Here is a 23,293-nt window from a genome sequence, read left to right on the forward strand (position 1 = left end):
AAAAAAAAAAACGATAATGGGATTTTCCAACATATAAAGATTTCACTACAATTTTTTTGCCCATTCTCCAATTGCTGGAAATTTAGGTTGTTCCAATACTTTCACTTTTACACATTATGTTTTGATGAAGAGTCCTGTACTGTTGTACATAAATTCTTATCTACATCTTCGTGCTTGGTCATTCTAAAGGGGAAGAGACGTAGGGAACGGTTTCTAAGCAATCCATCAGATGGCACAGTTAGTCTGGGATGGCTTGGTTAACCTCCATGAATCCCGCATTTCTATCTCAGGGAACTTGCAGAACTAATCAAGCATCTTATTCTGTAGTTTTATGGTACTCTATAACTGTTTTATGTGCATAAATTAACCTCCACCCAGACCTTGAGCTCTGTGAAGCCAGAGCTGCTAAATAAAGCAAGGCTTCTGTAATTCATTTTCATTTTTATTCTTAGTTTTATAGTTATTTGTTTAATATTGCTCTCAATTTTTTAATGAGTTTTTAAATTTCCCTATATTCTACTGCATCCGGCAAAGGAACTATTTTAGAAACCTAACAACCACCTTTCTGGGAGGGAAAATAAAGAGCAACACTTACAGGGGAAAACTTGGTAAAAGGGTTGAGGGATGATGATGATGTCAGCTCTCCACAAACTGCCCAGCTCCCCTACCCAGTGTCAGCTTCACATCTCTCTCTCTCTAAAGCCTCTAAACCACCAACCTCCCCACCCCTGCACACCAGGGTTTCACCCTGGCTTCCTGTCTCTGAAACGCCATAGCTCTAAATATCCCCTTTTCCTAGCTCTACAGGTCAGCATTAGGTAAAGAAAAAAATCCAAAATAACGTAATTCACATGGAGATGGGAAGAAATTACAGCCCTACCTCCAGCTCTGAGTGTGTGCATTTTTAAAGGGGTCACTTTTGGATTCAAATGAATCTGTCATTTGTAACTTTCTGCAAGTTTACGTAGTGAAGGCAATTTGGGTAACATGAGACAAGCAGGGCTGGCAGGAGGCAGAGAGCACAGAGTGCCAGAATAGAGGGCAGAACATTTTCCTCTTTCCGGCCTCTCAAGGTCTCTTCCAGCTGAACGATTTGTCTCTATGACGCTATCAATAATGCTTACCATTCCATAAAACTGACATTTTTGGTAATTAAAAAACTACTCTGGGCTTCCCTGGTGGCGCAGTGGTTGGGAGTCCGCCTGCCGATGCAGGGGACACGGGTTCGTGCCCCGGTCCAGGAGGATCCCACATGCCGCGGAGCGGCTGGGCCCGTGAGCCATGGCCGCTGAGCCTGCGCATCCGGAGCCTGTGCTCCGCAACGGGAGAGGCCACAACAGTGAGAGGCCCCCGTACATCAAAAAAAAAAAAAAAAAAAAACTACTCTTTTAAAAATCAGGTCATCCAGTGGTACGGCAACCCACTTATATATTCTTTTGCTGTGGTCCCCACAAGGCCATTTGCTGTACAGACCCTTACTAAGGACTCGGGAAACACCTGTCTAGACTCCAGTTGAACTGAAATGCTGACACATTCAGTGGCTGCCTATGAGAGCAATCAGTCTATTTAGCAGCATTTTCTCCTGGCATTTTCCATTTGCATGAAAATAGAGCCCTTTTTTTTTTTGTGGTACGCGGGCCTCTCACTGCCGCGGCCTCTCCCGTTGCGGAGCACAGGCTCCGGACGCGCAGGCCCAGCGGCCATGGCCCACGGGCCCAGCCGCTCCGCGGCATGCGGGATCCTCCCGGACCGGGGCACGAACCCGCCTCCCCCGCATCGGCAGGCGGACTCTCAACCACTGCGCCACCAGGGAAGCCCCAGAGCCCATTTTTAAACGGCTCTCTCTCCTTCCCATCCCCACTCCTTTGGCCTTCTTCCTCTTACCTGTACCACGCTGTTCCCGGCAGCGATGGTAGCCCTTCTCCACATCCGCCTTCTGGTGGAAACCTCGCTGAGCAGCTGGGCCAGTTTGCGCTCCATCTCAGCTTGAAACACTTCATTCTGCAGCTGCTTCTCAACAACACCCAGGAGGACTACATTTAAGGTGAAACACACACAGGTCCCAAAACAGGTTAGCAGTGGAGAGAAAAGGATGTGTGCACAAGAGAAATTAACACAGGATTACTGTAAAATGCCAGTTCCCAGAGAGGAGACATTAAAAGGGGAAAGAGGCAAGCTGAACGGGGTGCGGGAGAGTCCAGGGAGGGTAGCCCACAGGTCTTATCTCTAAAGTTTACAAAGACCGGTGGCCAGAAGTCCCAGGAGCTCAGCACTGCAGGAGCTTTGGAGCTCAGAGCTCCTACACAAGATCAAACGTTTTGTCTGCACTTATTTCAAAATTTCTGGAAATGGTTTGAGTTCATATCTTATCTTGACTCAAAATGTAGACTCATTAACTGACTCAAGATAAGGAGGCCTGTCTTCAGACATCTAGGTTATCAAAACAGACAACATCTTGTCAGCCTTTACAGGAGAAAAAAGCTTGTGCTTTCCAGCCAGAACTGGCTCAAATCCCCTTTGAGATAGGACCACGGGCAAGTCACTTAACCACTATGAAAATTATCTGGAAAATAAGGCCACTGTACCATGCAAAGAGGTGGAGCCTTTATATGCGATGTTGTATGTGAAGCAACGAGAGCTGGCAGGGTCCGGGAACCTGTCAGTGGTGACTATCCCCATTCTACAAGTTTCCTCCCCACGACCAGTTGCTTACTCACTGTGCTGCTTACATGCTGGGTACCCGCTGAGCATCCAACTATCTTTTACACTTCTGCATACCAAGTTAGAAAGCCTTTATTTGCAAAGCCATAGCTATAAATATCTGACCCAGGCCCACAAGACTTTAAAACATGCTTCTTATTGGCTCATCAAGTTACCTTATTTGTCCTTATAAAACCAGACATATGAGGCTTTTAGGGAAAAAAAGAGATCCTTGCTTCAGAACCTTGTCCTATTCTGGTCAGAAGACTGTCAATTCCTGTTAGACTTTGCCCTGAACTTGATGTGTGAATTTTGAAGAAAACCAATCCTTTTTGTGCCGTAACTCAGTGGGACACGTTCCCACAGCCAAATTTGAATCCCTTTCTCATTCATTCTTTGCCAAGAATCTAAGGTACATTTTGCCCTGAATTTAGGACTCAGAAACAGGAAAGGCAGTATCCTTCTCAATACCCCCCCCCCACAGACTTCTCACTCTTACAGTTCCCAAAAACATTACATAAGTTAAACATACCTGTTCTTACCCAAGAGGACTTCAACAACTGCGATAAGTTAAGCTGTGGGTACTGGAAGGCTACAAAAAGGAAAGGGTGAGAAAGGGAGAAAGATACGTAAAAAAACCTGTCTGCAACAGTCAGAAAGGTGAGTGTTCTAGGGAGCGCTGGGTAAGTCACAGCACACTGCCTCTCCTATACCAATTAGCTCTGCCTATGGAAGAACAAAGTGCCAGGCTGGGGGGAAGGCAGGGTCAGTGGGAGGGTCCTGAGCACCTTAGTCTCCGGGAGAAAGAGAGTAACACGATGGGACACTGCTTCACAGAGAGCTCACCCGTAAGTTCCCCTGGAAATGTCATTGTTCCAGAGCAATGAATTTTTCACACCGTGCACCTCAGAGCCCTGGAATTTCCCAGCAATGACTCAGGCAGGGTAAAGTGACAGTCTTCTTATCTATCACTGAAAGTTGCTATTTGTAAATAACCATTTTACCCCTGTCTACTTTTGCATTTTACAACTTATTCCTTTCCATTTAATTAACAGTACATGAAAATACGACAAGAACCATTAAACCTTCTGGCTGCTCCATTCTGAAAAAGAATTTGATATCTTTTTTGCCTGACTTCAACTCTGGAATCTACTGTATTTTAAACGTTTTGAAGTAAACGTTTCCCCTACCTCCACTCCATTTGTACTGTGAATTAAATCGCTTCCACCAGGAAGGAAGGTTTTGTTTGTTTTCATTTCTGTTTCTTTTTTAAGTGTACACACAGTGAACCCCACTCCTTCTGGTGTACAGTTTTATGGGTTTTGACAAATGCATGGACGTGTGGAACCACCACCACAATAAAAATACAAGACATTCTCATCACCCCCCCCCAAAAATTGCTTTCCTCGCATCCTTCACCCCTGGAAACCACAAATATGTTCTCAGTCTCTCTGGTTTCACCTTTTCCAGAACCGGTATAATCTTTGATAGTGCCCTTGGCTCTCTAAAGAGAATAATAAAGCCAGCCCAGTGGGAGAGGAGGGTTCTGGAGGCCCACCCTGGCATGATCTGAGAAGCTCCAATTTATATTCCAGATTTCTGTTAGCTATTTTACTTGAAAAGAAGAGGTCCACCAACACAAGAACCCGCAGCCGCATCCCCAGGAGAGCAGCACTCACGTTCGGCAACCTGCAGCACTGGGTATCCCAGGTAGAAACTGAACTCCACCACGCTCAAGTTCCTTAGCATTTCACTCACTTCAGACCCATTCAGAAACCCCTGCGAGCCTCTGACAGCAAAGACAATGTTCACTGGGCCCCGGCGAGGAGCCAGCCTTGAAGACCCCACAGTGATATTCAAGATCTGAAAGAAAGAAATCAGAATAAGCTTCTAAAATAAATTAAAATGTCTAGCCAAAAGCCTATGATTTTGCTCTCACAATTTCCCTCACCCAGTTCTTTTTAAAGGAGCATTTTTGTGCGTGTGTGTGGTACGCGGGCCTCTCACTGCTGTGGCCTGTCCCATTGCGGAGCGCAGGCTCTGGACGCGCAGGCTCAGCGGCCATGGCTCACGGGCCCAGCCGCTCCACAGCATGTGGGATCTTCCTGGACCAGGGCATGAACCCATGTCCCCTGCATCGGCAGGCAGACTCTCAACCACTGCGCCACCAGGGAAGCCCTAAAGGAGCATTTTTAAAGGAAGAGTAATTGGCTTCACAACCTGGTTCCCCTTTGTAATACTCTTAAACCCTTAGTTTATTGAAAATGTTTTTTACATTAAGTGGGGAACTGGGCACATGTATTTATAGTCCCTCCCCTTTTCTTTCCCATCCCAAATCCCACTGAAATAACAACAAGATGAATAAAGGGGAATAAATCCACAACAGCACTGAGAACAGAAGAAAACCAGAGATTCTGTCAAATTACTGAAAGATGGAGAGAGGGTGGGATCATGTTGATACAAACCAGAACGGAGGGAACCGAGACCCCAAATACACACAGGCACAGACCACAGTAGACTGAGAGTGGTATCCCTCAGGGGCCCCAGGAGGCCTGCAGGGCAGAGATCTGCAGGAGCTGAGACCGTGATCCGGGTCACTAACTAAACGCTGAGTGCCAACAGCTGAGTTGGTTGTCTCCCTACTTTCTCCCTTCCAACTTCACACCCATGCCAACTCAGAAGTGCTAGCAGCTCCACCTTCACCCCAGGAGCCCGAAGAACTGCTGCCTGAGGAAGATGAGCTCCCTGCCTGAGAGGACAGAAGACCCAGTGTGGCATGGCCCCCTAGGCAGGAAGGTGGGTGGAGTTAACCGCAGTGCACACAAGAGACAAAGAAAGAAAGACAGTGGAAAGAAAGAGCAGCTAACTAACTCACTCCATCCCCAGGGTACAACCTCCTCATCTCACACGGCGGGCAGGGGTGCCCACGCTGCCTGTCCATGACCACACATTGCCTGGTACCCAGGGCTCCAGTGAATCCTCCCATCAGGAGACAAGGCTTATGTAGACACAGACTCTACAGCTGAAGTGGAAAGATGAACAAGGTGCCCAAACTAACCACCTGCTTCCTCATTCCTAGAGACAGCCACCAATGGTCTACAGGTGATTACAGAAACCTAACAGCACCAAAGTCAAGGACCAAGATCAACACAGAACAATGGCAAAGAATGCAGAGAAAACACAGACAACTTAGTACACGGAAGACAACATATTAAAAGTACTAATTAATGTCTCCAGAAACTTTCAAGGAAATATTGTATCATCATTCAAGATAAGCCTGCATTGTAACACGAAAGGCTGCAATAAAAAAAGAGCAAATAAAAATGAAAAAACAATGATGGCTAAAAGAAAATTCAATAGAGGAACTGAATAACCTAATGAACACATCTGAAGACTAAATTAATGACTTAGAGGACAAGGTTTAGAAATCTGTAAAAACAGGGAATTTAAAAAAGAAATGGAAAAAATAAGAAATATGGAGGGTGAATCCAGGATCACCAAAATCTACTTAAAATGAATTTGAGAAAGAGAGAACAAAGAATATGGAGGGATAAATATCAAAGAAATGTAAAAACATCAGCAGTTTCCACGTAATACATACAAAACCTATCCTTTGATTAGTAGCTATATTCTGTTTTTAGAGTGAAGAACTGCATTTCATGGCATTCCATGAAACGAAATTCCATAATATGAAACGCTAGTGTATTTAGGCATTTCCCCTATTGGATGTTTAAGTTGATACTTAAAGTTGATATTTAAGTTCTTTTCCGGAACATGCTTGCCTTTCCTACATAGGCTCATCTCTCTTCAGCTCATCATATCTGAACTCCCTGGTTGTTGGGCTCCTCTATAATGTTCAAATATACTTAGCCTATTTATGCTCTGTGGACTCGATGCCATGGAAAGAGATGATTTCTAATCCATATGAACTAAATCTCCTCTGCTGCAGGGAATTAGTAAGAGTTAAGTGTGTCTTAAACAAAACATTATGAAACCAGCTCCTCTTTAAAAGATAAAGCACCTTGTTCTGCATTCAATGCTATTCTCACCTGCACTGTGAGGTTATACGTCCCCTGGTGGTGTTTCCTCACTTCAGAGAGAGCTATCATCAGGCCTTTCTCAATGCGCTGGCTGAAGTTGCAGAAGCCCGTATCCACACTCTGAGGCACAAACTGCAGTACTGAAAAGGACAGTATCACAGTCCCATGAACAAGGTGTTTCTTTGGTATTAAGTAACGAGGAGAGGGACAAAACAGTGTGTAAATCAATGAACTCTGATTCACAGTACAGGATTAAGTACTATGATGTGTTATTATTTTTTAATTGAGATACATTATTATATAAGTTTCAGGTGTATAACAGTGATTCACAATTTTTAAAGGTTATACTCCATCCACAGTTATTATAAAATATTGGCTATATTCCCTGTATTGTACAATATATCCTTGAAGCTTATTTATATTTTATACATAGTAGTTTGTACCTCTTAATCCCCTACCCCTATATTGCCCGTCCCCCCTTGCCTCTCTCCACTGGTAACCACTAGTTTTTTCTCTATATCTATGAGTCTGTTTCCTTTTTGTTATATTTACTAACTTTTTAATTTTTAGATTCCACATATAAGTGATATCATACAGTATTTGTCTTTGTCTGACGTATTTCACTTAGTATACTACACTCTAAGTCCATCCATGTTGCTACAAATGGCAAAATTTTCATTCTTTTTTTATGGCTGAGTAGTATCTCATTGTGTATGTGTGAGTGTGTGTGTGTGTGTGTGTGTGCGCGCACGCGCGCACGTGCACGTGCGCCACATCTTCTTCATCCATTCATCTGTTGAGGGGCACTTGGGTTGTTTCCATATCTTGCCAACTATAAATAATGCTGTTATGAACACTGGGGTGCATGTATCTTTTCAAATTATTGTTTTCTTTTTTTTTGGATACATACCCAAGAGTGGAACTGCTGGGTCATATGGTAGTTCTATTTTTAGCTTCTTGGGAAACCTTCATTCTGTTTTCCATAGTGGCTGCACCAATTTACATTCCTACCAACAGTGTACGAGGGTCTATGATGTGTTATTTATATGTATCATATCATGGAAATGTAGAAAGCCAACTGTACCAAATGACTACACGCAAGGTGAAGGTGACTTATATCATTTTAAAATGGAAAAATATCTAAGATAATAATTGGAGCATCAAAAGATGCAACACTGAAACATTCCAAATAGAAATAAATTCATTAGAGATGAATTCTTAAGTATTTATGGGTGAAACGACATGATCCCTGGTATTGTTTTAAAACACTCTAGCTTCCTCAAAAAAAGTTTGTGTGAGATACATGAAACGAAACTGGGAAAATGATAATTTTTAAAGTTTGTACGGGCATGGGTGGGCTAAATATGTTATTCTCTCTACTTCTGTATATGTTTAAAAATGTCCATAATAAAAAGTTAAATGAGGGGACTTCCCTGGCGGTCCAGTGGTTAAGACTCCACGCTTCCACTGCAGGGGGCATGAGTTCGATCCCTGGTCGGGGAACTAAGATGCCACATGCCGTGCAGCACGGCCAAAAATAAAAAGTTAAATGGCGTTGAGGAATCACTGTTAATTTTAGGGGGTGTGATAATGATACTGTGGACAGATGTATGTGTATGTATGCATGTATATGTATGTATGTGCATATGTTATGTGTGCGTATATATGTTTAATAGTCTTATCTTTTAGAGGCATAGGCTGAAATATTTATGAATGAGATGACATGACGCCATATCAAAATAACATGAGAGGAGGGAGCGTCAGTGGGGGTGTAGATGTTAACAGAAGTGGCTAGGAGTTGAAAATTGTTGAAGCCATACAATGAGTACCTGGGAGTGCATTAAACTATTCTGTGTACTTTTGTATATGCTGGAAATTCTCCATGATTATGAAGTTTTTTGAAATTTAAATAACAAATTTTAACATAATCCTCCCCAAATTATTTTGAAACACAAACAATAAAGTGAAATTCTATTTACAAATCAAAACAACTATGCTCAACTTTCTTACCCGTTTGAACTTGGAACCTGGACTCTGGCATAAGGAAGGAGGGTTTCACAGCCAAGATTAAAGGAGTCTGGTCACGAACAAGTTTACTATTAATAAGTACATTTATGACTGATATTGCTGTGTAAACGAAGGGACCAGATGTTACCAGAAAAGTGAAGTCAGCGAACAGTTCATAAACCTATGAAAATAAAAAATGCAAAAGATGATAATTATTAAATTTGAGGGTACCATAATTCAAACTTAAAGGAAATCATACTGAGTAGAAAAATAATAAAGTTAAAAAAATAAATAGATTTAAATGAAGGGGTACTGCTTCAGAGGTAATTAAAATTTTATTTTACTGATGCCTCTTACATATCTGTCAACTTTCTCAAAAACAGCACAAAATTACAAGAGCAAGGACAGTGAAAAAGAAGAGTTAATAATATGAACCGAATAAGGAACTAAGGAGAATTCAAGGTGTTTTACTGTACTTACCCCCCATAAAAAGGAGCATTTACTCTACTAAGTAGAGCTGTCCAAAAGAAACATGCGAGCCACATATGCAATTTTTTAATTTCTAGTGGCCACATTAAAAAAAAATAGAAAGAAACAGGTGAAATTAATTTTAAAAACATTTTACTTAAGCCAATATATCTGACATGTCATTTCAATTGTAGGCAATGCAAAAAATTATTGAGCTATTTTACATTCCTTTTTGCACTAAGTCTTTGAAATCTGGTATGTATTTTGCACTGACAGCACGTCTCACTAGGAACAAGCCCCATTTCACATGCTCAACAGCCACACGTGGCTCATGGCTCTGCTCGGGATGGTGCAGGCCTAGAGCGGGGCTTTCTGAGCTTATCAGGAGAGAGAAGGCACCGGCAGACGTCCGGCAAAAAACATCTAGAAATCTATCTCTATCTCACTCGATGTACAGAAACATACATACGCACTCACTCTAAATTCTAATCCAAGCCCTTCCATGTAAATAAAGGGAAGCGAGATCATTAGGTCATCACCCCAAACTCTGGTCTTAAGAGCCCTTTGTTCCAGCTCTGCCAGCACGTCCCCGTGATGGACTAAGCCTGGCCTCATCTGGGGTCCGAAGGGGCTTCCCTGGAGAAGCAATGTTTGAGCAGAGATCCAAAGGATGAGTAGGTGTCCAGCAGGAGAAGGGAGGGGAGAGAGGAAAGCAAATGTCCCACTCCTGTTATGATGTGCATTCGACTCGGACTCCCCCACCAGACTTCCATGCCGCGGGCACCCACCTTGAGCTCCACCACACGGCTGAAGTGGCTCTTCAACACCTCTTTGATGGACGTAATGATGTACTCTTGCACAGCTCTGCGGGCCAGCACTGCAAATCAGTTCAGCGTCATTATCGACGGCCCTCCCTGGTCTCAGCATGGAGGAAAAAGACCCAGCGCATTCTCCTCTCTCCTCCCGCCCACCTTCCCTGTCCGTCCGCTGCATGCCTGCTCCACCTCTCCTGCCACCCTCTCCCCCTTCTTCCTTTCTGTCCCCCAACCCCATCGACACCAATACACAGAGCCAGGTTACTGATCGACCACATGCTGCGCTTAAGTACGTATTGACAGGGCACCGACTTTATGAGCAGCTTGCCACTTCTCAGGAGGAACAAGTGGGAGAGTCTGATCAAGGGGCCACAGTCACCAGACTGGTTCAGACATGGCATCAGAGGTATTCCAGTTTCCTGCGACTAAAGCAGCCGGCAGCTGCAAGGGAAGCTGCTGCCTGTCGGCTGGTGACTCGGACTGCAGGCTGGGGAGGAGGTCGAAGTCTGTGACCCAGTTCAGAGGACACTGAGCCACTCCATGTTCCTCTGCTCCAAGTGACATTTACGGGACTATATAAGAACAAAGTGCCCCCTCTTTTCCAGGAAAAGTCAGAACAGTAAATCAGTAAGAAATTGCAATGGTGGCCCTTACACATTTGCCCAACTAACTGCTTGAATGCAACGTGAAGGTGTTTTGCTTTAACCGTGTCATCTAAGCATCCAATGGGTTATGAGCTCCAAAGACAAACATCCTAGCAAACATTTCTAAGGCTCATTTAAATCTTTCCTTTGTTTTCATTGCTACTAATTTGTAATATTTTGTGGACGCTTCTTATATGCTGGGCACTGGGTTAAATATTATAGATGCATGAATGCATTTAAGTCTTTATAATAACCCAAAGAAGTAGGTGCCACCATCATCCCTGCTTAATAGTTGATGAAACTGAGGCTTAGAGAAGCCTAACTGTCTAACTGTCCGGAGAACTCATGGGAGCTGGCAAAGCAGTGAGGAAGGACTACAACCCAGGAGTCGTCTGGGTCCAAAGCCTACCCTCTTTGCCACGATGCCATACATCACATAAGCGTTTCGTATAAACACCTGTGGAAGATCACCCCAACCAAGAGAAGTGATGTGAAGCAGGGCCTTACCAGTTGTGATCAAATAGGCATCAGGAACCGTAATATCACACACATACGGCGACTTGGTGGTGACCAGCGCTGGAGTATGAACCGTCGCTTCGGGAGCAGGGGTGGTCGCGGGATGAAGGGATGGCGGGGGGAGAACCGTGCTGCCCTCGTGGCGGTTCTGACTCACAGTTCTGCTGTTCAGGGTGGTGTGAAGAGAATTCTCAGGGCCAGCACTGGTACCAGATATGCTCAGTTCAGTGGAGGTGTTCCTCGGTAAATCTGTGGGTGTGAATGATGGGCCATGCGTACCATCTGGCTCTGTAGGCAGAGGCGAGCGGATCACCTCAGGAAGAAACGAGGATGCTGATGGCAGGTACCCAGTGCTGACTAGCACTGTGGTGACAGGGATGACTTCAGAGAAAGAGGGTAAAACGGACGTGGGATCGTTCATAGCACTGATACCATCATCAGAAGGTGTCAGGGTCGAAAAGACAGAAGATTCCGTTAAAACGGGTGTAGTAGGAACAGCAGTCAGAAGTGATGTTAAGTGAGTTTCAGCAGTCAAAATGGGCTCAGAACTGGAGGGCACCGGTGTGGTGACTGCAGATTCATGGGACATGAGTGAAAACTCAAAATAGGAGGCAGGTGCAGTGAAAGCTGAGGTAAAATGAGCTTCGGCATCTGTGGGTGACACTGTGGGTGCTTCAGAAAACTTTGGAGAACTGGAGGGAAAGCTGGAGAGTAGTGACATTTCAGAGTAACCAGGGAGAAAAGTGAAGCTGCTTAAAAGAAGATCTGAGCTTGGCCAGAGCTGAGAAAATTCAAGGTGTGTGGAATTGGGAACAGAAAGCTGAGGTGGCCGAGAAGTGACAGAGTTGGTCAACGGAAGTTTCTCAACCAAGGTAGAAAATGCCTGAGAAATGAAGGTGGACAGATCACTTGACCTCGGAGACGGAGAAGCAAGTACCTCTGAAGATGGAGAGACCCAGCTGCTGAATTCCAGTGGTGGAGTGGAGAAAAAGCTGGATGTAAAATCCCAAATACTTGCACTTTCACGTTGGGAAAAACTGGCAGGTTCTCGGTCAGGAAAAAGCGAAGGCTGTGCCGACAGGTCCAAACTGTACGACGTAAGAAGACCTGGGCCTCTGACAGCAAGCGCTGGGGTATTTTTATTTGCTGTGATGGGGAAAGAAGAGTCAAGGAGAGCACCTGGGGTGACCGAGGAAAGCACGGCTGTCACACTGGATGGCATTACTGGAGTTTCGGCGACAGAGGAGGCGGCAAAAGCAGCAGCGTCAGGTGACACAGGCACAGAGAGGTGGCCCTGGGGAGCGTACACCTGTGCGGTCATCACACTACTCATTCCCCCCTCGGCTGCAATACCGACGCTCGTTGCTGAGATTTCCACAGATGGAGAAGAGAGGGGAACCATCGGTCTTGAGGGGAAAAGTGTATGAAATTCTTGCGGGCCCTCGTCAAATTCAGAGAAGTCCACCGTGGCGCTGCTCGGTGGAGACATGCTGCTCACTTCTGAGAGGGTCAGGGACAGGGTCTCAGCACCAGCACCCGAGCCCACGTCCTTCTCCGTGAGGCTCGCTGACAGCACGTGCCGAGGCAACACCGCAGTGCACGACACACACCACGTGTTCGGTCTGAACGAAGACACTGGGCTCCAGACGTGAGTGACACCCGCACGGCTTGGGACCACTGAATGGCCAGGCAGTTCTGATGCCTCACTGGAGCTGGCGGGAAGACAGGGTTTATATGAAACACCGGCTGATTGAGTAGAGAACAATCCAGACACAAGAGGAGTTGAAAACAAAGCCAAACGTGCACTGCTGCTGCCAAAGGCAAGGGCCATCTGGGACACAACCGCAGAGCCGTGAGCGCCTGTTGAGACGGTTTCATCCAGACTTCGACCCAAAGCAGTAGTCACATCAGAGTATTTGTTTGTACCTGCGGCCAGAGCATCCTCTGGAGGCAGTGAGACCTGCCCTGACGGGGGAGGAGGCTGCCAAGTGACACCATCACGTGGCGGTCGAGGCTCGGAATACTGCAAGCTGAGGAGGGTTTCTGCGCCCTCTGCTCCTGAAGCCATGATCTCCGGCAAAGTCCTACTTGAAACGTGCCCGTAAGTGTCAGTAGGATAAAACACCAAGTTCCTACTAGGAGTTGGAATTATGTCCTTGGAAGTGGGAAACGCTGACCGAAAAGCACTGAAATGATTGGGGGATTCAGCAGACATTGTTGGTTGTTGCACTGAGTTTTGCCAGGCTGATGTCACCACTTCATCTTGTAAAGAAATGATGGGTAACGATGGAGTCGGCATGGAGTCTAACGTTTCTTTGAGCAGCCCTGGCAGACTGAGTGTGACGTATGGTATGGGAGAAACCACGCGGGAAGTGGTCCAGGAAGTCTCTGGCAAAAAGTTATCCATTTCATCATCATCTATGACCTCGTTGCTCGTCACTGACACATAATTTGCCACAAAGATGCTGTGATCTGCTGTACTTTGGGTCCATTTTCCTTGGTTAAAAAAGTTTGTATCAAAAGTACTGGCAGATGGAGATGATCTCACGTGGAGAGAACTGCTTTGCTGGGACCCTGGAGCGGTTTCTGTTAAGGCCACGTGTGCAGTGCTGTGCATGGTGCTTTCCCTTGGCATGAACTCCAAGGAGGATAAAGAAAGGTTGTGCTGTTCTAGAGGGAGCTCATCTACAAAGAAAGTAACAGCTGAGTTTAGCTGCAAGGCAATGAAAGTCATACTGAAACAGAGAATAAACAAATGATAAAAATATGGTTAAATCTAAACAAACATTGATGGTATAAATGAACAATAATACTACATAATTTGTAAGGTTACAAAAAACATAATATAGTGTTAAAATAGCTTGTTACATTGCACAGAAGCTGAAATGGGGGCGTCCAGAGGAATCTGTGACTCACTAGCAGAGATGAAAATCAAGAGTTAAGACAAAATTCTATGAACAGATTTTGTGTGTATACACCAAAATCTGTAACAGATATTTAGTCATATATTTATATAGATGAAATATTTTTGGCTGGTTCCATTAGCATCTGAAAGTTACAAACTTGCAGCAGATAGAACCTGCTTACTTTATTTTTTATTGGCGTATAATTGGTTTACAATGCTCTGTTAGTTTCAGGTGTACAGCAAAGTGAATCATTCATATATATGTATATATCCTCTTTTTTTTTAGATTATTTTCCCATATAGGTCTTTACAGAGTATTGAGTAGAGTTCCCTGTGCTATACAGTAGGTCCTTATTATCTGTTTTATATATAGTACTGTGTATGTGCCAACCCCAATCTCCCAATTTGTCCCTCTCCCCCCTGGTAACCATAAGTTTGTTTTTCACATCTGTAACTCTATTTCTGTTCTGTAGATAAGTTCATTTGTATGCTTTTTTTAGATTCCACATATAAGTGATATCATATAATATTTGTCCTTCTCTGTCTGACTTACTTCACTCAGGATGACAATCTCTAGGTCCATCCATGTTGGTGCAAATGGCATTATTTCTTTCATTCTCTTTTATGGCTGAGTAATATTCCACTGCACATATGTACCACATCTTCTTTATCCATTCCTCTGTTGACAGACATTTAGGTTGCTTCCATATCCTGGCTATTGTAAATAGTGCTGCAGTGAACACTGGGGTGCATGTATCTTTTCAAATTATGGTTTTCTCTGGATATATGCCCAGGAGTGAGATTGCTGGCTCATATGGCGCCCTATTTTTTTTTTAAGGAGCCTCCAATACTGTTCTCCATAGTGGCTGTACCAATTTACATCCCCACCAACGGTGTAGGAGGGTTCCCTTTTCTCCATATCCTCTTCAGCATTTATTGTTTGTAAATTTTTTTGATGATGGCCATTCCAACTGGTGTGAGGTAATACCTCATTGTAGTTTTGATTTACATTTCTCTAATAAATAGTGATGTTGAGCATCTTTTCATGTGCTTTTGAGCTGCCAGTATGTCTCGTTTGGAGAAATGTCTATTTAGATCTTCTGCCCACTTTTTTGATTGGGTTGTTTGTTTTTTTGACATGGAGCTGCATGAGCAGTTTGTATATTTTGGAGATTAATCCCTTGTTGGTTGCTTCATTTGCAAACGTTTTCTCCCATTTGAGGGTTGTTTATTCATTTTGTTTATGGTTTTCTTTGCTGTGCAAAAGCTTTTAAGTTTCGTTAGGTCCCATTTGTTTATTTTTGTTTTTATTTCATTATCCTAGGAGGTGGATCTAAAAAGATCTTGCTGCGATTTATGTCAGAGTGTTCTGCCTATGTTTTCCCCTAAGCATTTTATAGTATCCAGCCTTACACATGTGTGTGGGTTTATCTCTGGGCATTCTATCCTGTACCATTGGGCTATATGTCTGTTTTTGTGCCAGTACCATACTGTCTTGATTAATGTAGCTTTGTAGTATAGTCTAAAGTTGGGGAGCCTGATTCCTCCAGCTCCATTTTTCTTTCTCAAGACTGCTTTGGCTATGTGGGGTGTTTTGTGTCTCCATACAAATTTTAAGATTCATTTGTTCTAGTTCTGTGAAAAATGCCATTGGTAATTTGATAGGGATTGCATTGAATCTGTAGATCACTTTGGGTAGTATAGTCATTTTTACAATATTGATTCTTCCAGTCCAAGAACATGGTATATCTCTGCATCTTTTTGTGTCATCTTTTGTTTCTTTCATCAGTATCTTGTACTTTTCTGAGTACAGGTATTTTGCCTCCTTAGGTAGGTTCATTCCTAGGTATTTTACTCTTTTTGATGCAATGGTAAATGGGATTGTGCCCCTGATTTCTCTTTCTGATCTTTCATTGTTAGTGTATAGGAATGCAAGAGATTTCTGTGCATTAATTTTGTATCCTGCAACTTTACCAAATTCATTGATGAGCTTTAGTAGTTTTCTGGTAGCATCTTTAGGATTTTCTATGTATAGTATCATGTCATCTGCCAACAGTGACAGTTTTACTTCTTTTTCAATTTGGATTCCTTTTATTTCTTTTTCTTCTCTGACTGACGTGGCTACAACTTCCAAAATTATGTTGAATAATAGTGACGAGCATGGACATCCTTGTCTTGTTCCTGACCTTAGAGGAAATGCTTTCAGTTTTTCACCACTGAAAATGATGTTTGCTGTGGGTTTGTCATATATGGCCTTTATTATGTTGAGGTAGGTTCCCTCTATGCCCACTTTCTGGAGAGCTTTTATCATAAATGGGTGTTGAATTTTGTCAAACATTTTCTGCATCTATTGAGATGATCATATTCCTTTTATTCTTCAATTTGTTGATGTGGTGTATCACATTGATTGATTTGCAGATACTGAAAAATCCTTGCATCCCTGGGATAAATCCCACTTGATCATAGTGTATGATCTTTTTAATGTGTTGTTGGATTCAGTTTGCTAGTATTTTGTTGAGGATTTTTGCATCTACGTTCATCAGTGATATTGGCCTGTAGTTTTCTTTTTTTGTGATTTTTGTCTGGTTTTGGTATCAGGGTGATGTTGGTCTCAGAAAATGAGCTTGGGAGTGTTCCTTCCTCTGCAATTTTTTGGAAGAGTTTCAGAAGGGTAGATGTTAGAAGCTACTTACTATAAAGGGTCACACTCCTTCATATGGAATATGACTTTTAAAAATGAATAGACAATAAAAGAAGAAAACCATTTCTCAGAGATTTTAGATTATTTCATAGCAATATTATTAGGCATTTGTTGTCTTCCATACAACCTGGCTCTAGGATTTGTCTATGTGCTTTTAGTATTTACCTGCCACATTCCAAGCATGGGTAAAAGTAAAAATGATACTTATTACAACTACAGTAAAGTAGCGGCTGTTCTTCTCTACAGTAAAGGTTAAAAAGTTATAAATTTGAGAAGTAATAAAATGACAATATGTACAACTATGTAGCATAAAGATTTTAAAGTTTTCCTAAGAATAAATTATTTTATGTGTCTGTTTTTTTTTTCTTTTTGCGTTACGCGGGCCTCTCACTGCTGTGGCCTCTCCCGTCGCGGAGCACAGGCTCCGGACGCGCAGGCCCAGCGGCCATGGCCCACGGGCCCAGCCGCTCCGCGGCACGCGGGATCCTCCCGGACCGGGGCACGAACCCGCGTCCCCGGCATCGGCAGGCGGACTCTCAACCACTGCGCCACCAGGGAAGCCCCCTATGTGTCTGTTTTAAAACTCTGCTATGATATGATTTATTTTGAAATACAAGACCGGAACAGAGAGCAAGATTCCTTTTAAAATGAATCAGAAACATATTCGTAAGTGCACTGGAAAACTGCAAGAGATAAAATAGCAAAGAAAGGAGCGTTTAGTGCCTAATTTATGAGCCCCAGTATCTGATGCAAATTAGAATTCAATCAATTCTGCCTACAAAGAACAAGGAACAGGGAAGGCAAAGTGATCAAAAGAATGAAAAATTCTCCTAGCTAGTAAGACTGAGAAACAAAATCTTCTATTAAGAACTGTGAGGTAAGCCAAGCTGTGAAGGTTTTCTTCCCCCTCCTTTTGGCCAAGCCCCAGGAGAGAGAAATCAACTCTAAAGAGACAGCTGCTGAAATACCATGGGAATCACTTCTGTAGTTAATTCAGGAAGAGGTTAGAAAACCCAGGTGAGTCTCTCCCGGCAGAAAAGGCTTTGAAGACTCTAATTTCAAGCTCTGGAGGTCAATTTTCAAGCTCTCAAGCATTAGGTCAGACAAGAGTGAAAAGTTCTCTCTGTGACGACAGAAAGGAATGAGGATGATACACGCGTGATGGGGTATCTTCTTAAGATGTAGGCACTGTCCAGCAGAGCTGGGGTTGGGGGGGCCTCCGCTGAGCTTCTGCATGGCTCCCGGGGGGGCCAGGCCTAACCACACTCTGAGTAGCAAGCACTAAGCCACTCTCTCCTGTATAGACGGTACAACACATACGTATCCAGGGCCGACCTTGTACCTCCTCCTTTGCTAGGTCCCTGCCATGCTATATGTAACAGAGCAGGAACTGCCCTGGTGCCATGCAGATTCACAGTGATTAAAAATTCACAAGACAAAACTGCAGACAGTACAACACCAAAGATGAACCCCCAAAGTGACCTACAAACTGTGGGTGACAATGCTATGTCAGCGCAGGTTCATTCATTGTAACAAATGTGCTGCTCTAGTTGGGATGTTAACAATGAGTGAGGCTAAGCATGGGTGGTGGCAGGGAGTACATGGGAAATCGCTGTACCTTCCTCTCACTTTTGCTGTGAACCTAAAACTGCTTTTTTTAAAAAATGAAATCTTAAAAAAACAAACAAACAAAAAAACCATAAAACTTTTTTTAAAAACTCATGAGGGAGATGTCTGTCTCTAGGAATTTTTTGGTCTCACTCCCAATGAAGAATTAGGTGTTTTACTGATATTTACCCTTTTTGAAAGTCATATTTTTCCATCTGGAAATCTTCCCTAAATATAGCAGTCGATCATGGAATCATGAACTTTTCAAGCTGAATGGATCCTTTAAGACCTCGGCAATCCCCTCGCAATGCAAACAAGGCTCAGACAGAGTGTAAGCTGACTTGCTCAAAATAGCACCAAGGCAGAGCCAGGCTAGAAAGGCAGGTTCATAAGTCCTCAGTGGTTGAACGTTCTTCACACCACACCATGTTTAGTCACATCAGCCCATTTTGTTAAGACTGCTAGTGAATAAAATACATTGAAAAACATGCTAAGTTATGTTATAAATGAGTTGAAAGCATATGCTAAATTCTGTGCTACCAAAACCTATGCAAGGCACACTTTGTGAACTGTGAGGGCCCACTGTCCATGTGGGACAGCTCACAGTTGCAGGCATGGGCGCTCAGAAAACAAAACGTCCTCTGAGGGCTGGGCTGGAAAAGCCAAGGGACAGCAGCATCAAAAATCTCTAAAGAGCGACTTGCCTGGTGGTCCAGTGGGTAAGACGCCACGCTCCCAATACAGGGGGCCCAGGTTCGATCCCTGGGCAGGGAACTAGATCCCACATGCACGCTGCAACTAAGAGTTATTAGCATGATGCAACTAAGGAGCCCAAGTGCCAAAACTAAGGAGCCAGTGAGCCACAACTAAGACCCAGCGCAACCAAATAAATAAAATTTAAAAATATATATATATATAAATCTCTAAAGAGCTTTAATCCAAATAGAACCATTACTTTTGCTTCTCTGCTAAACTGTGGCGTTTTCAAAACATGATGAGTCATCTCAACTCTGTGGATATTAAGTCTACTACAAAACAAGAGCCCGCCTGAATTTCTAGGTGTTTAAAAACAAAAGTAGTCAGGGACTTCCCTGGTGGTCCAGTGGGAAGACTCCACGCTCCCAGTGCAGGGGTTCTGAGTTTGATCCCTGGTCGGGGAACTAGATCCTGCATGCATGCTGCAACTAAGACTCAGCATGCTGCAACTAAGAAGTCCGCATGCTGCAACTAAGAAAGTCTGCATGCCGCAACGAAAGATCCTGCACACCCCAGCAAAGATCCGGCATGAGGCAACTAAGACCCAGGGCAGCCAAAATAAGTAAATAAATATTAAAACAAACAAACAAAAGTAATCAGATAATTAAACCAATACCCAATTTGGCAAATCTTCAGCAACTTTTATCCTTCTAGTTCTCAGGTTGTCCAAAGTAGGATTTTAGTGCCATTATTAAACCCATCTTTCTCCTTTTCCTACTTTTCATTTTTATCTCCCTGGTTTAGAAAAGAGTGTCTCTCTTCTCGTTCCTTCTCCAACCCCAACTGTATACTAAATACCTTCTACCAGGAAGGTTACTCTCTCCTCCAACTGGTACTGTTTTTATTATCAAATATCAAGTAGACAGGAACTACTATTTATAAAGACATATTTATCAGGCAGTATATATAATAATATAAAGAACACCTGAGTTCCCATCCCTCAGTTTAAGAAAATCAGTATTACCCTTACTTCTGGCATCCCCCATGTACCCCTTCCCATCTCTTCCCTTCCCACTGAGGGAACCACCATTTGGAACTATGCATCTCTCATATCCTTTTCTTTATAGTCTTACCATATGCATGTATCCCTAAAGAGTATATTCTTCAGCTTTGTATGTTTTCAAACTTTATCAAGATGGAATTATACTGCATATATTCTACTGCAACTTTTTTTTTCACTCCATATTGTTTTTCACCCATGAGTGGGTTTTTTTGGCATGAAGCTATAATTCATTCATTTTCACTTCAACATGAATTCCATTATATGAATATACCAAAATTTATCTATCTATTGTTGATGGACAGCTGGACTACTGCCAATTTTCATTATTCCAGACATTTCTTATATGACCTTTCTCACCCATCTCCTGGTACACATATGTATATATAAAGTATTATGTATGTTCATGTGTATGTGCATTTATGTGTGTGTTTCTGTGTTGGTATATATATGTGTGTACATGCATGTGTGTATTTGTGTATATGTGTATGCCTGAGGGGTGTGGGTGCATATGTATGTGTATGTGTATGAGGAATGTGTATTAATGTGTGTGCGTATATGTACGTGTGTATGCACCCATGAGAACTGCCAGGTCAGAGGATATGGTCATCTGAAACTTTTCTAAATAATACCAAATAATCTTTCAAAGTAGTTGAACAAATTTATCCTCCCATTTGACTGCTGCAAATCCTCACCAATACTTAATACTCCTAGATGTTCACATTTTTACTAATCTGGACAGTATGAGACGCTAAGGCTGCTGCTGCCGCCACCAAGAAGCCTGTGAGCGAGCACAGGTCACTATCCACACCGCCCCTCCCGGGAGCCTGTGCAGCCCGCCACTGCCAGGGTCCCGTGATGCAGGGACAACTTCCCCGGGAGAACGCACGGCGCGCCTCAGGCTGGTACAACGTCACGCCGGCCTCTGCCGCCGCAGGCCCGCCCCGCATACGGACGCCTCCCTCCCCCAGGCATGAGTGAGCCAGAGCCCCCGAAGCAGCGGCTCCTTTAACCCCATCCTGTCTGAGCGAAAAACAGACGCTCTCACACGACTTAAAGGCAGAGGCGGGGCCAAATCCAAAGCTGAACCCCTGGGAGCTGTGCGAACAAAGAAGAGAAAGGGAAATCTCTCCCAGCGGCCTCAGGAGCAGCGGATTACATCTCCACAATCAACGTGATGTACCCTGCATCTGTGGAATACATGAATAGACAACGAATCATCCCAAAATTGAGGCAGTGGACTTTCGGAGCAATGATACATTTTTTTCTTTCTTTTTCTCTTTTTCTGAGTGTCTATGTGTATGCTTCTTTGTGTGATTTTGTCTGTATGGCTTTCCTTTTACCATTTGTCCTAGGGTTCTGTCTGTCCGTTTTTGTTTTGTTTGGGGTTTTTTAGTATAGTTTTTAGCACTTATTATCATTGGAGGATTTGTTCTTTGGTTTGGTTGTTCTTTCTTTCATTACACTTTAATTTTTTTATTTTTAATAATTACTTTTTCTTTTTTATTTTAATTACCTTATTTTTTTTGTTTCTTTCTTTTTTTCTCCCTTTTCTTCTGAGCCGTGTAGCTGACAGGGTCTTGGTGCTCAAGCCGGGTGTCAGGCCTGTGCCTCTGAGGTGGGAGAGCCAACTTCAGGACATTGGTCCACCAGAGACCTCCCAGCTCCATGTAATATCAAACGGCGAAAGCACTCACAGAGTTCTCCATCTCAACGCTAAGACCCAGCTCAACTCACCGACCAGCAAGCTACAGTGGTGGACACCCCATGCCAAACAACTAGCAAGACAGGAACACAACCACACCCATTGGCAGAGAGGCTGCCTAAAATCATAATAAGGTCACAAACACTCCAAAACACACCACCGGACACGGTCCTGCCCACCAAAAGACAAAATCCAGCCTCATCCTCCACAACAGACACCAGTCCCCTCCACCAGGAGGCCTACAAAACCCACTGAACCAACCTTAGCTACTGGGGGCAGACACCAAAAACAACTGGAACTACGAACCTGCAGCCTGCGAAAAGGAGACCCCAAACACAGTAAGTTAAGCAAAATGAGAAGACAGAGAACACAGCAGATGAAGGAGCAAGGTAAAAACCCACCAGACCAAACAAATGAAGAGGAAACAGGCAGTCTACCTGAAAAAGAATTCAGAATAATGATAGTAAAGATGATCCAAAATCTTGGAAATAGAATGGACAAAATGCAAGAAACATTTAACAAGGACCTAGAAGAAATTAAGATGAAACAAACAATGATGAACAACACAATAAATGAAATGAAAAATACTCTAGATGGGATCAATAGCAGAATAACTGAGACAGAAGAACGGATAAGTGACCTGGAAGATAAAATAGTGGAAATAACTACTGCAGAGCAGAATAAAGAGAAAAGAATGAAAAGAACTGAGGACAGTCTGAGAGACCTCTGGGAAAACATTAAATGCACCAACATTCGAATTATAGGGGTTCCAGAAGAAGAAGAGAAAAAGAAAGGGACTGAGAAAATATTTGAAGAGATTATAGTTGAAAACTTCCCTAATATGGGAAAGGAAATAGTCAATCAAGTCCAGGAACTGCAGAGAGTCCCATACAGGATAAATCCAAGGAGAAACACGCCAAGACACATATTATTCAAACTATCAAAGATTAAATACAAAGAAAAAATATTAAAAGCAGCAAGGGAAAAACAACAAATAACACACAAGGGAATCCCCATAAGGTTAACAGCTGATCTTTCAGCAGAAACTCTGCAAGCCAGAAGGGAGTAGCAGGACATATTTAAAGTGATGAAAGGGAAAAACCTACAACCAAGATTACTCTCCCAGCAAGGACCTCACTCAGATTGGATGGAGAAATTAAAACCTTTACAGACAAGCGAAAGCTAAGAGAATTCAGCACCACCAAACCAGCTTTACAACAAATGCTAAAGGAACTTCTCTAGGCAGGAAACACAAGATAAGGAAAAGACCTACAAAAACAAACCCAAAACAATTAAGAAAATGGTAATAGGAATATATATATCAATAATTACCTTAAAAGTAAATGGATTAAATGCTCCAATCAAAAGACACAGGGCTTCCCTGGTGGCGCAGTGGTTGAGAGTCCACCTGCCGATGCAGAGGACACG

The 23,293-nt window shown here is 43.2% G+C and overlaps 1 protein-coding gene across 1 annotated transcript in view; it reads right to left on the bottom strand.

Moving 5' to 3' along the window:
• The window catches only part of KIAA1549 (KIAA1549 ortholog), an 88,547-nt gene extending 74,623 nt beyond the window's left edge, over positions 1–13,924 (bottom strand). The window contains exons 1-7 of the mRNA XM_007466660.1: positions 11,182–13,924; positions 10,004–10,092; positions 8,751–8,928; positions 6,750–6,880; positions 4,380–4,563; positions 3,233–3,292; positions 1,885–2,033 (exon numbers count right to left, since the gene is read on the bottom strand). Of these exons, the coding sequence (XP_007466722.1) occupies positions 1,885–2,033; positions 3,233–3,292; positions 4,380–4,563; positions 6,750–6,880; positions 8,751–8,928; positions 10,004–10,092; positions 11,182–13,924 (3,534 nt within the window). The remainder of the gene's footprint in view (positions 1–1,884; positions 2,034–3,232; positions 3,293–4,379; positions 4,564–6,749; positions 6,881–8,750; positions 8,929–10,003; positions 10,093–11,181) is intronic.
• Positions 13,925–23,293: the final 9,369 nt, after the last annotated feature.

This window comes from Lipotes vexillifer, unplaced genomic scaffold (assembly GCF_000442215.2).
Source record: "Lipotes vexillifer unplaced genomic scaffold, Lipotes_vexillifer_v1.1 scaffold71, whole genome shotgun sequence".
NCBI classification, from domain to species: domain Eukaryota; kingdom Metazoa; phylum Chordata; class Mammalia; order Artiodactyla; family Lipotidae; genus Lipotes; species Lipotes vexillifer.